Source organism: Andrographis paniculata, unplaced genomic scaffold, assembly GCF_009805555.1.
Source record: "Andrographis paniculata isolate CXL003 unplaced genomic scaffold, ASM980555v1 Contig22END, whole genome shotgun sequence".
Lineage (NCBI taxonomy): Eukaryota > Viridiplantae > Streptophyta > Magnoliopsida > Lamiales > Acanthaceae > Andrographis > Andrographis paniculata.
In genome coordinates this window covers 2695414-2711909 of record NW_026137513.1, presented here as the reverse complement: position 1 = coordinate 2711909, position 16496 = coordinate 2695414, and the positions used below count along the sequence as shown (strand labels likewise).

Sequence of the window (16496 nt, the reverse complement as noted above, 5' to 3'; positions counted from 1 at the left end):
TGTGGGCTTTTACTTTCCTAATAGCCTAATATGCTTCTCTTGCAACTCTGAATTTACTCCTCTCGATATTTATGCGGGTAAACATAAATGTATTCTGGACATTGTAAAAGTCATATAGGAAATGAATGGGGTATTCTCAATTTCTGACTCAAATATTTATGGCTTTTTCAATTTGTGGCCCTATAAAATTAATTTTGTAAAAAATGTGTTTTTTTTTTTTACTAATCTGCTCAAAATCCAATCTAAACGTTAATTAGACGAAAATTAAGGATAATTAAAGAACGTTGTTGACGTAGTAATCACGTTATAGCTACGTGACCATTGATAATTGATAATCCTAAATCAGTTCACCTTAGACCCGGTTCTCTACCGACTCGGTTCGGTTTACCCGTTCGGTTCATTCGCTTTTTATTTTTTCTAACTCGATCCCCTTATCCTATTCTTCAGTCTACTTACGAAGCCCTCGGTTTAAACCTGTTCGGTTCATCCGCTTTTTATTTTTCCTAACTCGACCCCTTATCCTATTCTTCAGTCCACTTACGAAGCCCTAGCTCCCTTCGATCATCGCCACCCCATTTTTCCCACAGTTACCCCACCCATATTAACAATCCCGAAACCTTAATTCCTATCGATCATTGCCATGGATTAAGGTGGAGTTCGTTCACAAGTTCGTTCGTCCAATTCCGTCGTGGAGACGTACATTCCAGTGTGTAGTCGACAACGAAACGTAGAAGCAATCACGCTTAAGGTTTGTATAATATAATTTTTTCCACTATGCGTTAGGATTGTTCTAATTATTTGATTTTATCTATGAGAGGCTTTAATTTCAATAAAATGAGGTAAAACAATGATTATATTGTGTTAGTTCGACGCACTAAATGCAATTTTGATAACATGTGTTAGAAAGTGAATTATGTCCGGTAAATGAGACTTGGTTAGGTGTTGATTTATGTTTATTTGTCCTATTGGTTATAATGAATATATTACATTATGTTAAACACTTAGCATTACTCAAATGTAGCGAAAATGTTCAATGAAGATACTTCTGCTATCTTGATATATTTTGGTGGGGTAATGATCGATAAGCCATAGGCCCCGTAGAGAATATTTAGGGGAAGAACATGACTATTTTGATTTTGTTGATATGGATAAATTAAGTATGTTAGAAATGTGGGGATATGCAGAGGAATTGATATATAAAGAAGCGAATCATGTTAAATTTTGGGTGAAGTACGGTAACAACTTTGATAGACAATGCAAGTGTTTGGAAAATGATAGGGATATTTTGTGGATGACAAAATATATTTCAGATAATTATGAACTCCATATATACTTAGACATCTAGATATCGGGCTTAGCCAAGATCCTCACTCCAATGTAATTAATTAGTGGAACAAAGGATTTAGGTAGTGAAGTTCCTCGGGCTGGTGATGGTGTGGAAGGTGAAATGGAAGAAAATGATTCTGATTTTGATGATTCGGATAATGAAGTTGAGTTAGAAAGTGGGGTTGACATTGAAGGTATGATGAAAGGAAAATCTATTGTGGATAATTCCAAAATTACTAAAGATATTTTGAACACTTTACAAAAGAGGATGGTGAGATAGATGTCATGGGTAGTGATAGTGAGTTAAATAGTGGGATGGAAAGTGATGGAAGTGAAAAGGAAATGACAAACCAGTTTGTAATATATAATTCAAACATAGGTGGTGAAAATCCGGAGTTGAAATTGGGGTTGTTGTTTAAGTCGAGGGCCGATGCTAAGTTTGTCATTGAAAACCATTGTTTTAGGAGGGGGATAAATGTGAAATTTCCAAAGATTGACAAGAGTAGGTTGAGAGTTACATGCAAAAAACAGGGGTGTGGGTGGTTTGTGCTTGTGTCCAAGGTGCAATGTGATGAAACATGGCAGTTGCGTAGCATAAATGAAATTCATAGCAAATGTGGATGGACTTATGATGACCTAAGTATTAAGTCTTCTTAGATTGAAAAGACATTTATGAAAAAGTTGAAGGAGAATCCGAAGTTGGATCCTGGATTCTTTAGGGATGAAAAATGTAGAACATTGAGGTGTAAGGTCTCAATGTCGAAGGTATATAGAGCTAGTAGGAAAGCTTTAGACTTGTTGCACGGGTCTAATGTGGAGTAGTATGACTGGCTGTGGGATTATTGTAATGAGATTGAGAGATGTAATCCAAGCATTTCCCTTTCTTTGAAACTTATAGATGATGAAGAATCTGGGTTACAAAGGTCTCAAAGGATATATGTTTGTTTTTCTGCATGCAAGAAAGGGTTTCTTGAAGGATGTAGGCCGGTGGTAGGTGTTGATGGCTGTTAGCTTAAGGATAGCTTGGAGAGCAGTTGTTAAGTGCTGTGGGTATTGATGTGAGCAACAATATTTTTCCTATAACATACACTGTGGTTGAGGCTGAGAACAAAGACAGTTGGTTGTGGTTCTTGGAGCAGTTGAGAAGAGATTTGGATATTAAAGATGGACGTTATTGGACGTTCATGAGTAATAAGTAAAATGGATTGATTTCTACTTTCGAATCCATTCTAACCTAGGTTGAGAATCGCTTATGTCTGAGACATTTACATACAAACATGAAACATGATGAACATACAAACATTGCAGTGAAGAGGCTTTTATGGGCAGTAATTAAAGCTACCACAATTCCGGAGTTTAAACAAAGAATGGAGGAAATGAAAAAAGGTTTCAGAAGATGTGTTTAATTGGTTAGAAAATAAGAGTCTGGATCATTAGTCTAGGCCACACTTTAGTGTGTATTATAGATGCAACATGCTTCTTAACAATATGTGTGAGTCTTTCAACAATTTTATTTCGGAAGCGGGAGATAAGCCATTTATTTCCATATTAGAGAAGATTCAAAACTTGTTGATGGTGAGGATGCAATTGAATCGGAAGAAAACTGAAAAATGGGATGATCCACTTTGTCTGAAAAGAATGAAAAAAAAAAATGGAAGAGGCTTCTGAATTCATTTCAATGAGAAATGATGATTGCAATTTTCATATTACTGGATCTTTTGACCAACATATAGTTAATGTGAGGGATAAAATATGTAGTTGCAGAAAATGAGACTTAACATGCATCCATGTAAGCATGCAGTATCCGCAACTTGGTGTAGAGGAAAAGATCAATTGACTTATGTCCATAAATGCTATTTTGTGGCTACATACAAAAAGTCATGCTTATCCAATCCTACCTTTGAGTGGACTTGATTTATAGAAAAAAACAGCCAAGGAAGCACTTTTTCCACCGATTGAAAAGAAAAGTGTTGGGAGACCAGTAATAATGAGACGCAAGAAATCCAATGAACTCCTCCAAAGTTAAAAAATCCATATAGACTTCAAATAGTGAGTAAATGGAAAGTGCTCAAAATGAGGATATGAGAGGAGATGCCAAGAACACGGTGCTGTGAAACATCCTCTCAGCCAATGCCTAGGGAGTCGGATAATATCACAAATATATGATTTGTAAAACTTAAATTCAATTCCATTTCACTTGATAAATGTCGTTTTTGGTTTCAATGTTTACAAGATATTGGTGCTGCTCCATCAACAGCAAGATCATGCACTATACCAAGGAAGAAAATAGCATCAATTCAAGTAACAATGTATTGTAGAACTTACATTAACTTTTATTTCACAAGTTAATTGTCTGGTCTATTTTTCATGTTTATAGGCTACCACTAATGTTCGTTCAAAAGCAAAAACCCACACTAGTCCAAGGAAAACAATGGTTTCAATTTAAGTAACATTTTGATTTTCGTTATATGCAATTTTTGTTACAACTCATTGTACTGATTGAACTTTATTTGTTTGTAGATGCCGTCGATGTCCAACACCATTCGCATACCTGTTATTGCTAAAGGAGGAAACACATTTCAATCTTGTGTTTCCAATAGAGTAGATGGTGGCAGCACAACAATTGTGACATTAATTGAAGCACACATCCAACCAACATAAAAAACAACAAAAGGTGCCTCAAATACTAAAAAAAGAACCAATCCAAGAAAGCAAGATAAACCCACCAACAAGAAGAAGTAGAGACTCCAAGCGTCTAATACAGTTTTACTGGCCTAAATTTGCATTTGATCTTGTGAATCAATATGTTTGAAAACTCTTAAGAATTATTTTTTCATGGGCGATGGATTGTTGGTGTTTCAATATGGTATGTAAATTGAAATCTTTAGGGATCTAGGTATTGTCATTTATTTATGTGATGTGCTTTTAAGTAAATTGCATTTTTTCTTGGAAATGCACACAAGTTTATCAATTGTTGCCTAATTGTGGTTGCTTATTATACATTTTTGCATAGGTTCATTCGTACACAAATTGTATCATTACACACCACTGACATCAAACATTGGTTCATCTATATACAAGCTATTTAATTATACAAAACCTACTCAATCATACACAACTACAGGTTCATTTATAACAAGCTGCTTCAATTAGCTAATCAGATTCCTTACAAACGAATTGAACACGATCACACATAAAGAAGCGAATTATATTACTACTCAACATTTCTTCAAACAATAAAAAGCAAAACCAAAGTTCACATACTAGAACAATTCAATCCATTACACTTACCTTACAACACCCCTTCCAACAATGAACTAAGGCTAAGTTTCAAGGAACAAATATTACAACAACACAATACACCAACATTACAACTTACGATATAACGACAACAAACCAACACCTGGAACACGCAACACATTATTACTAATATTATTACCTTTTGGCAATAGCCAATTTGGCAGGTGATGTAGTGTTGACTATCGCCATAAGCCCGAACACCAGAAAAATGAGCACAATAACCCCTATGTTAAGTAATATTAAACTGCTATGCTCTGTAACATAGCCAACGTGCACCGGTTGAGGTTTGTTGTTCTGGCGTTTCATCATTTTAACTTCTTTCTCCAATATATTTAGCTTCTTCATCAATTGATTTTCTTGCATTTCAACTTCAACACCATCGTCGTTTACGTCGATAACGTTCTTTCGTTTCTAAATATTTTCGAGCCGTTTAATTTTAAACACCAATGCATTGGTCACTTTCTTATATCTATCAGTAGGTTCCTTGTCCCACCATTCAAACATACTACAGTAATTTTCACATTTCTACAAAATTAAAATCGATCAAATATTTCCATAGTTTAACATAAATAATAATAATAATATTTTTTTTTTTAAAAAAAATACAAATGAAATTACCGTATAGTTAGGGCAAACCCTATATCGCCTACCTGGATTGCTTCTGCTCTAAAAGGTAAGCAATGAGAGCTCATATCCACATATACACAACAGCTTTGGAATATCTTTGATCGGGGACTTTAGAGTCCGCGGATTTCTTGAAAAATTGGTTCGGGATGAAAACGTCGAGCTCATTCTCGTTGAAATCTTGCCAAAATTGGAGGAACGAATTCTTGAACTATGCCTTCAATCCAGCTCTTTAAGGATGACGAAAATCGAAGGGAGCTAGGACTTCGCGAGTGAACTGAGGAATGAGAGAAAATGATCTATTTGGAAAAAATAGGCAACGAGTGAACTAAACTGGGTTTAAACGGAATCATTCGATGGAGAACTGAGTCTAAGGCGAACCGGTTTGGGATTATCAACCGTCACGTGGGTATCACTTGATTACAACGTCAACGACGTTATTTAATTATCCTTAATTTTCATCTAATTGATATTTAGACCAAATTTTGTGCAAATTAGTAAAAAAGAGAACATTTTTTATGAAATTAATTTTATAGGAACACAAATTAAAAGTGGTAAAATATAGGAACAAAAATTGCGAAGACCTCGGAAATGAACATTAAGGTGCTTTTGGTGAGTGGTTAGAAATTGAATTGAGAGGGACTTATTTAATTAATATTTGATTTATGATATAATATATATAAGATTAAAAAAAAAAAAAGAAAATATGTTTAATTATTTTAATAAAATATATAAAATATGAATATTATTTTGTAAAAAATAAAATTTTATATAATACCAGTATATTTGTTTTTTTTAGAAAAAAGAGATAAAAAAAAAAATAAATTTGAATAAATTTGAATGAACTTTCAACAACCCAACCAAATAGACCCAACTTACATTTTAAATCTTGTTATTATTCTTTTTTTATTTAAATTGATCAAAATTTTAAGTATACTTTATAAAATTATAAATAAAAAATAAGAAATAAAACGGCTTAAAAATATACAGCCATTGCATTTTATGTATAGTTCGGATATGTTTGGATGTAGTATATAATATTATCATCGTCATCTCCGCAGCCATTTCGCCATTCGGCTGTTGCCTGCCATTCCGAGCCGCCTCCCTCACTTTACCTACTCTTCTTCTTTCCATTTTCTTCTTTAATCCAGAAGTTGACGATGGCGCTTTCCTCTGCGTCTCTCTTGGTGGTACCTCTCCTCTCTTTACCCTAAATCTTTTGTTATATTTGTTCTCGCTTTTACTTTATACTTTCAATTATCCGTTTCCCTGGTGTTTGTTGATTTTGTTTTTTGTTTCGTCTTCTTTGTTGCTTTTTTAGCCTAATGTTAGCTCAGCTTTAGCTCCACGAGCATTGTTGACTACCAAATCTACGAGCTCCTTGACGATTCCGAAACCTGCCTTTTCATCGTATACTTCTTCGAGCTTTTTCTCCGGTTCGATTGGACTATCGTCTTTGCATTTGAACGGTCCGGTTCGGAGCAGAACCTGGTCCGCGCCCCTATCAATTCGTGCTGCGGCCGAGGTTTGTGTTCTTAGTTTTTTCTTTCTTTAACCATTTTTAGGTTTCCTACTTCTTGAATTTATGTTTTTATCTTGCTTCATATCAATGTTGGGAAATTTTTTTTTACAAAAGGTTCGGTTCTTTATATGTATGCATATATTTTGAACATTTTTGTACCTGTTCATTATTCAGGAAGCTACACTGCAATCAAAAGTGACGAATAAAGTTTATTTTGATATAAGCATTGGAAATCCAGTAGGGAAGCTTGCTGGAAGGATTGTAATTGGATTGTATGGTGATGACGTGCCGCAAACTGCCGAAAACTTTCGTGCTTTGTGCACAGGTACATCATACACTGGCCTGTGCTCCAAAATGTTGTCATTTGGTTAATGATGTTGGCTTAACTTTTCAATGTTTGGTGAACAGGGGAGAAGGGGTTTGGCTACAAAGGTTGTTCATTCCACCGTGTTATTAAGGACTTCATGATTCAAGGGGGCGATTTTGAGAATGGAAATGTGAGCTGTTAATTTTATCTACATCATAGTTGAATTGTGTTATTATTTACTGTATGCAATGAGTTTTTGGGTAGTTTTTGCATAAGAGCTCTGTTATTTAACTGCTTGTGAACTCATCTCATAGCATTTGTGATTGTTATAACTAAACTTCTTGTTCTTTGTTTGCTGAGAGTTTCTCTGGCTGAAATACGAGGTCTCTGCCATTTCTGCACAGTTTTGAAGCATTCTAATTCTATATGCTACTTTTATTTTGAACTTAAAGCTTTGATTTTGTAGATTTGAAATTCATTCTATTTTGGGTTCAGTTTAAATTCTTCCTTGGAATCCATCTTCAAAATCAAAATCCTTTAATCCAATGGTTTCTATGGTTTCTTTTCTAATTAAATGTTTTAATTTATGATTTTTATGTTATAGAGATAAAGTATTTGTACAAATTTGATTGCTAAATAGTTGCATATATGTTGTTACAATTAGCAGCCATACCAGGGTACAATCCAATTATCTGACACCTTTTATCTGCTGATTGAATGGGAATTTCTTAAACAATGGATTCTCTTCTTATTTATAGGAGCTCTGAAGTATCTGAACCATTTTATCTGTACATGCTTCATTCACGGGATATTTTCTTCTCAGGGCACTGGTGGTAAAAGCATCTATGGTCCTAAATTCAAAGACGAAAACTTTAAGTGTAAGTATACACTTTTTTCTTGTCATGCCTGTCAGCTAGAGCTTTTTCCAATGTCGATTATAATTTGTATGCCTTCTTTGTAGTGACTCACACTGGACCGGGAGTTGTTAGCATGGCAAACGCTGGCCCTAATACCAATGGAAGCCAATTTTTCATTTGTACCGTCAAGGTAATGTAGCAATTTCAAATAAACTTATTTCTAAAGAGTACCGAACGTTAGTGCAAGAATAAACATCAAAACTAAAATTTTGGAAAGGTATATATCACATGACCATTTCTAATTATTTTAACGAAAACTTACTTGCATCATCCATCACCATGCTCCTATGTTTCTGGTTTTTATGCTTCTACAATTGCAAATAGTTAGCCATCCTTGAGTCACTAATAAGAACCTAAAGGGTGTGTTTGTTTGAGGATTTGGATATCGGATTTGGACAGTGAATATTTTGAACGTATATTGATTCATAGTATAATATATACGGAAAATTAATTGGACACTGAAAAATCTTGAAAAATCCACAAAACAATGCAACCTTTAAGTTTTTACGTACCCTCCCTTGATGTAATGTTGAATGTTAAGCTTACCTTTTTGTGCCTTCATCCAGTATGACATAATTCGGAACAGTAACTCTATTGAGAAAGTTTGGAATAGTTTTGATCTGTTTTCACGTGTCGCATTGACTATGGTGCTTCTCTTTGTTCGTCTTCTATAGTTGAGCTTCGAGTTATTCGCCAATGTAGCTTCAGTTATACTATTATCTCAATCTTGTTCTAGTTTTGATCGATAATCATGATAATATTGCCAAGACTAATAATCACAGGAGAGATTTCCACTCAACCATTCCACACCTGTCGTCAATTTGGTCCTTAAATTTAGCTCTAAACGCTGATTGAAAATGTTTGTTGTGAATGAAATGCAGACATCATGGCTGGACCAGAAGCATGTTGTGTTCGGACAAGTTTTGGAGGGCATGGACGTCGTTAGGGCGATCGAAAACCAAGAAACAGACAGAGGCGATCGCCCTAAAAAGAGGGTTGTCATCAGCGAGTGTGGCGAACTTCCGGTAGCTTAAGGTGAATCTTCTACTTTCATTTTCTGTCTGGTACTTTGCACTTCATTTTTGGCTTATGCATTCGGAATTATTCGCCGCTTGTGCTCCTCCCCGGCGTAGAGCGAGCTCTCTGTTTGACGAGGCTTGTCGAATTTACCGAGTTATTCGATATCGTAATCGAGTAGGTTGGAGGAAAACACAACGATAATTGTACTGCGGATGAGCAATATTTAGGACCTCTTTTGATGACAATTGAAGCTTAATATTTCTGGTATGATTTCTTATAAGTAGTTAAAATTGAAGTTATTTTTTTAAATAAAAGAATAACGTGAATAAAAAATATAAGACTATTTATTATTTTTATAATTTTAAATTTTTATATTTGTTTTATAGTACAAATATATAATAAATAAATTAAGTATATTAAATATAATTAATAGGGTGTGTTTCTTTAGGGTAATTTGGGAAAAAATAGGTTTGAGTGAGTTGATTATATTTTTAAATTATTTGTATTTAAAAATTTTATATTTTACAAAATGATATATATTGTATATATTTTATTAAATAATAACTATTATAAATATTAAATAAATATAATATTTGAAAAAAAAATATTTAAAAAAAAAAAACAACACTGCAGCTTATGTTGCGTTTTGGGGAGCCTATCCGGTTTGGGTGAAATTACTGTGTAAACAGTGTTTGCACAGTAATTTTGTCCAAATCGAGCTTGTAGAAATACATCCTATGTTTTGAGTTTTCACTTTTATTAAAATATTACTATATCATTAAAAATATTATATTTCGGATTTTGAATTGGTATGGATTTTTAGTATATTGATCTAGATCGATTTAAAATTATTCAAAATTTTAAAATTTATAAAATATTTTTATTTGAACGCATTTGAAAATTCAAATCAAATTTTTAATTTTAGTTAGTTCGAATCGAATTTGGAATGTTTTGTTCATTCTTATATTTAAATAAAAGGAAGCATTAATCTTGTTCATAATTGTTTGATGCTTGTTTAGTGAAATATAATAATGTATTCCTTTCGCCATGTAGTAAAATTATGTTCATTTAACCAAATATAAATTTTAAAAGTAAGGGGTAAAAATAAATTTTTTATCTTATATAATAAAAAAAAACAGAAAATAATAGTAATTTTTTCTAAAAAAAACAACTAAAATATTTTTAGATGACAAAAATTAGAGGGAGGGACTCCAACCCACCCTCAAATCCCCCCTCGCCCCCTCCCCCTATTTTGCAGTTTTGTATCCACTCTATTTTTAGTGGAGTTTTTGTGATATTTTAGGGTGTTCCCCTGTATTTTTGTTATTTTTTGGGTATATTGTATAATTTTTATTTTTTAGAAGGTAATATAAAATTTTATATTTTAAAAAGTTATATATAATTTCATATTTTTTTAAAAATAATGTACTTATATAATTTTATCTTTTTAAAATGATATATAATTTTATATTTTTAAAAGTAGTACATAAATTGTTTTCGGAAAGTGATGTATAATTTTTATTTTTTAAAAATTAATTTATTTGTAATAGTTATTAATTATAAATGTTAATTTATATATATATATATATAATTTTCAAATAAAATATAAATTATATATATATGAATTACAATATAAAACTAAATTATAGTTGGGGTATAATTTATAAATATAAAAAGTTATATAAAATAATATAAAAAATATATAGACAATCTAGAGTAAAAATTGAAGTTTATGATTGAACTAAAATTATTTAGATCAATTGTATTCATTTTTACTGTATTTACCCCAAAAATGGGGTGAATGTTTGGAGATTACTTAAAAGGCAAGACCTTAACCAAGACAACTAAATGGAGTCCGGAAAATAGTTCGGAGAGGCTTATTAATAAGTATTGAGATATTTTTGATATTCAATTTTAGATTTATCATAGATTAAATTATTTAGATTTAACTCTATCGAGTTGGTTCTGTATTGTAGACCTGTTATTTTGATGATAATAAAATAATTCCGTTATTTTTCGCCAAAATTTCTAACAACAAACAAGCTTAAAAAATGGAGTTGCGGTAGGCGAGTCACTGTCGTCCACCGCCGAGTTGTTGCCCGACGCTGTTCTAGTCGTCATCAGAAGAGGTGCATACTGACGTCGACTGAAATCGTCAACGGATTTCTATGAATGAAACTTTCAATTTAATTCCATGTTTGTTTGGATTTGGTTATCATTTTACAAAAAAATGCTTGCTTCTATTCTATAATTTCAGAAATCATTTTAGCGTATCTTTTTGCGTTAATTTTCAGGTGTATTTACTTTGTTTTTTTTTTTTTGGATATATATATATATAGAAGACGGATCCATCCAGTGCTGATGGGTGCACCTATCAGCACCATGTTGATCTAATCCAAATAGTTCATCATAATTAGATTATGATGACCGATTTAGATTACGCATGGATAATATAATAATTCTTATTCTAAAAACTTACAGGGGTATAAGAACCCTTCGTTTTCAAATCATTAATCTTCTCTCTTCAATCAAAATCCTCCATCGTGCTCTCTTGTTCCGTCTTTAAATCGTCTTCTTCAACGAAAATCCTCCATCATGCTCGCTTGTTCTCTGTTTCGTCTTCAAATCGTTTTCTTCAACGGAAATTCTCCTTTGCGCTCGTTTGTTCTCCATTCCTTCTTCAAATTGCCTTCTTCAACGAAACCTTTCCCTCGCGTGTCGTCTCCAATTCGTCTTCTTTAACTCTCTGTACCGTGCTTCAAATCGACGACACTAGGCGCATCCATGGAGGCGATTTCGGTAAGTTCTGTTTTTTTCATTGCGCAGTTTAGGATAAATGTCCATCTACTTCCATGTTACCTATTTTGAGTTCTGTTTTTTCTATTGTGCAGTTTAGGATAAATGTTTAGGGCGAGGACGAGGTCGTGGGCAAGACAAAATTAAGTGTGATAACTGATTTGTTGATTTTGATGAATTGAATTTGAAGGGATTGTTGGTATTGATCGACCGATTTAACTTGAATAGAGTGTTGGTGTTGATTGATGGATTGAATTTTGATTGATGATTGATCTGTTGACTGTATTTTCGCAAAAATTACTGCTTAATACTCATGTTGCTTGTTAAAACAGAAGATGCTGACCGATACATAGTAAAATGCTTGACTTAGTATATATAAATGCTGGCAGGTTTAGAATGAATGCGGCCTGTTTCTAGCGGAAACAAGGTCTGTTTCCATGAGCTAGCAGAAACAGACCTTGTTTTCGCTAGAAACATATATTTTTGTTTAAGTTGGCTGCTCTCCGCGGAAACAAGTTAGAATTTTTTTTAAAAAAAGTTGCATGATTACAGTAATAATTTTTTTAATTTACAATTAATTTTGCTAACATTTTTTGAAATAACATTCATATAATTTGATAGTTCATTGACATCCTAAACACACTTGTAGAAAATGTTTATTAGTATTCGACAAAATGCTTGGTCTTGTATATGTAAGTGCTTAATATCAATTATTCACAATACTTTGCAACTAAATCATATATACAAAAAACTCAATTTTTCTTGGATTTATCCTACTGGTTATCTCTCTTATTCATCATTCGATGTTTCTTTTGTTTCTTAGAGTCACTGATTGACATCTTTCTTTTAATTCTTCCTTTTGAATTGTCTCTTGGCTTCAATATTTAATGGTCTGCAGTGGTTATATTTTGTACTTCTCCTGTAGCATGAAGAATTGATTAATGTAATATCATATATATTCCAATGAATATAAAATATATACGAAATGTATCTGTTATTTTCATCCGTCGGCATTTCTCCATACAAATTTGGGCATGTAACTATGTTATGAAGCAATTCATTGGATTTATGTCAGAATGAACTGTAATTCTTCGGCTCAGATGCTATTAACTTTGCAGAATTCATGAACAAGTGACACAATGATTTGTATCTTCCTGAAAAATCCATTTCTTCCCGACTAGATGTTAGGCTTGTGTGGTGCTACTGTCACATCTTCCTAATATCTTTTCTCCATCGATTCAATATGTATTTGTTTGGGATGTTTTTGAATTGTGCACACCCTGTTGCTACTAAAACATCTATCGTGCGTGTTGAATGACAACACAACATTCTAGCATTTTTCTACATATTGCATGTGTACTCAATTGAAGACTCTTGAATATTTACGTGCACAAGATGTTGATCGCTTGTCTTCTCCATGTTATATACAATATATGTTGTCTTTTCATCTAAGTACTATGTTATGAATTCAAAGGACCTTTGGTGTTGCTTCTGAAACCATTGAAAGACATTCGATGTATAGAACATAGCTGCAGATTTTATAAATGAGTTGAACATATGATTTGCAGCCAGTCGTCTATCCCATGCGAAAAAATCATGTTGTTACTCTTTTTTTCTATGATTCTCCACCACTCTTTGAAATTGATAAATAAATTAAACAATATTATTGTCGGGCTGTAAAAACCTACTCAGCATATTCACGTTCATTCAACAACGTTTACGAAGAATACACTCAACATACTAATCTATTAATTTGAGTAGACGGGCCAAGTAAAGAAGTATATTCACATTTTCCTTTCCTCCAACAATTATTTTCACAAATCATACGATGATCTGATTGGTAGTCCAGCTTCCTGATTTGTATTCGCAATGATTAAATGTGATGTATTAATCCTACGATTGGATACAAACATAGCTGCGTATTGTATGCATCATCCGGTTTTGTAGATTCCATTGCATGCCAATCTATGGACTCTAAACATATGGAATGCTAGATTCTGTTAATCAAAATGCTGACCACCATATTTCAATATGCTTTCAGATAAATGGCAAGATGTTGATATATGTATTAAATACAATCACATATCATGCTGGTAATTAATGCTCTGATTGAATTGAGAATGCTAAAGTATATTTACGAAATTCCAATCCGCTGAAACAAAATAGCGTAATTTCAATAAAATTGATCACAGAAGGTAAGATGTTCACGATTTCAAGTCAATTGTCGATGGGTAACTTACGCGATTAAGCGATTTCCTGTTCCAACGCGTTTGGTATTGGAGAAGGCGCTGGATCATCTGAAATTGCAATCTCTTCGATGTCTCCATTGCTTGCTGAGCGGTTGAATTGGGTTGGAATAATGAATAATTGATTATGCTTACCTTCGTCAATATCAGCCATTGAAGAATGAAGGATGACGTTTCTCCCCCACCGATTGTTGCGTGAAAGAACGAATGAGGGTGAAGTTTGATGTAGTTATATAAAATAGGGTTATTAAAATTACAATTACACTTTTAATCTAATATTAGCCATTGGATTATAATTTTTAATCCAATGGCTAATATGCCAGTATAATATTGATGCTTAATTTTTAGCATACAATCCCACCCATATATATATTAGATACGAAAAATTATGTCAGTAATATTGTGTTAAAAATTTTGGCTGTTGGAAGCCTAAATCTCTCAATAATAAATAATTAATTGGCCCACTCCTTAACCCGGTCTACCAAATTGGTCAAAATCCTCTTACTCAAACTCAATACTTTTTCCCAAGCCAAACCATTATACTTAAACCAATCCTAATTGATAGCATATTAGAAGAGTCAGTTGTGGGGGTTAAGAAAGATTAGTTTTAGAAGGGCTTTTGGGTGAGTCGGTTTTCATTAGAGAGATACACCAAAATCGTAGAGAGAGTGAGTGGGTGAGAAGAGAGAGAAACCGGCGAGTTTCTCTGATTGAGTTTTCGAAGAGTATTCAATGAGGTTCGGGATCCCATTTCTTATACTGATTCCGATAGGTGTCGATGTTTAGAGTGTCAAAACAACCTTGACCCTAAGACATAGTTATGTAGACCATTCTTGCAGCCCCTTGCTAGTACCCCACCACTTTACTTTTTATATATATATTTATGACAATATATGTATATATAATAGAATAGAGTCCTCCTTCCCTATTTCATTTTTATATATATATATACATATAATATTTATATATATAGTATTAAAAAAATAATTAGAATAAGATAAAAGATATATTAAAATTTTATATATATGGTGTATTTGTTTGGATAGTTTAAAATAATTAGAATAAGATTAAAAATATATTAAAATTTTAAATATAGTGTATTTGTTTGGATTTTGAAATTTTGAATTTAAGTTTTAAATAATAAAAATTTAAATTTAATTTTTTTTTTAGAATATAATAAGTGATACGTAATATTTTTAATTTAACATTAATTTTTTTAGTAAAAATAAAAGATATATATATAAAAAAAGAACTCCAACAAGGAAAAAAATAATTTTCAATAATTTACTTTTTTTTCGAAAATTTTAAAAATTAGTCCTCATTTCGTTCGATTCTAGTTCGGCCCCTGGCAGTCCGCGGACTCTGCTGGTGGCTGTCGCCTGAGAAGATGTCAGTGAAGTCGTTGCTGCCTTTGTCGACTTGGTCGTTGCTGGAGGTGATGGCCTAAACTGTTTGTGGCCGTCATCGTTCGTCCGATTTGTAATCAGATTCACGAACAGAGAAATAGGCACAAACAGGAAATGCTCTATAAGCTATATCAAATTCTTGTTTGTTTGCTTCTGTTTCTCAATTCCAGTCTTTAATTATTGGCTTTGATATTATGTGTTTAATTTCATTTCGATTTCAGTATTATGGTATTTTGGGTTTATTCGATTAATTGTTTCCGCTATTAATTGATTCGTATTTTTGTATACGAGGTTTGTTCGATAAATCTACAAAGATCCGAGAATAAATTCTCAACAAATTATCTACTTTTTGTGAGTGGAAAATATATATTATATATTGTGTTGATATATATTGTATCTTTTGTAATATTTACGAAGAATTATGAAAAAAAAAAAAAGAGGTTAAATGAACAAAGTCTTAAATTACGATTGGATCGCTAATTGATTCATATATTTGTTTATGAGATATTATTAGAACCACCATTTTTTATTATTTCAATATATTGTATTATTTTTATTTTCTTGATGAATTATTTAGAATTATTTTTCGATTCCTTGATTATTTCTTGATATATTTTTTTTACAATTATTTTTGTTAGTGTTGTGAATTCTTTTTGAAATATATCCAATTGCTCCCATGGATGTTAAATTCACTTTGTGAGTTAAATATGCTTGCTTTAAATTTCTTTGTAAGATAGTTGTTAGTTTATTTTCGAATCTTTTTAAATTTGTCGAACAAATATCGTATACAAAATATAAATATGAATTAGTAGCGAAAGCACATTAAATTGAATAGATCCAAATTAATACTATAATACCGAACCAAAATTGAAAATGAAATTAAACACAAAAGCATAAATCTAGAATTGAAATCAAAAGCAAACAAACACGCCTTAAATTTTGCAAATGAAATACAGACATGAAATTGAATTGGGTAAGAAATTGATACTTCCCAGTTCGGTGTTCTACTTCTCTGTTTGTTGATTCCCAATT

At 32.4% G+C, this 16496-nt stretch overlaps 1 protein-coding gene across 2 annotated transcripts; it reads left to right on the top strand.

The window, feature by feature from the left end:
• Nucleotides 1–6275: 6275 nt before the first annotated feature.
• Nucleotides 6276–12120, top strand: LOC127245679 (peptidyl-prolyl cis-trans isomerase A1-like). 2 transcript variants are annotated; one of them, XM_051266694.1, is made up of 8 exons: nt 6276–6440; nt 6572–6775; nt 6947–7097; nt 7181–7269; nt 7903–7957; nt 8041–8126; nt 8878–9031; nt 11908–12120. In XM_051266694.1, exons 1-7 carry the CDS (start codon nt 6411–6413, stop codon nt 9028–9030), a joined length of 768 nt encoding a protein of 255 aa, XP_051122651.1. In that variant the 5' UTR covers nt 6276–6410; the 3' UTR covers nt 9031; nt 11908–12120. The 2 variants fall into 2 exon arrangements, with proteins under 2 accessions (XP_051122651.1, XP_051122650.1); XM_051266693.1 differs by lacking the exon at nt 11908–12120 and having other exon boundaries at nt 8878–9283.
• The last annotated feature ends 4376 nt before the right edge of the window (nt 12121–16496 follow it).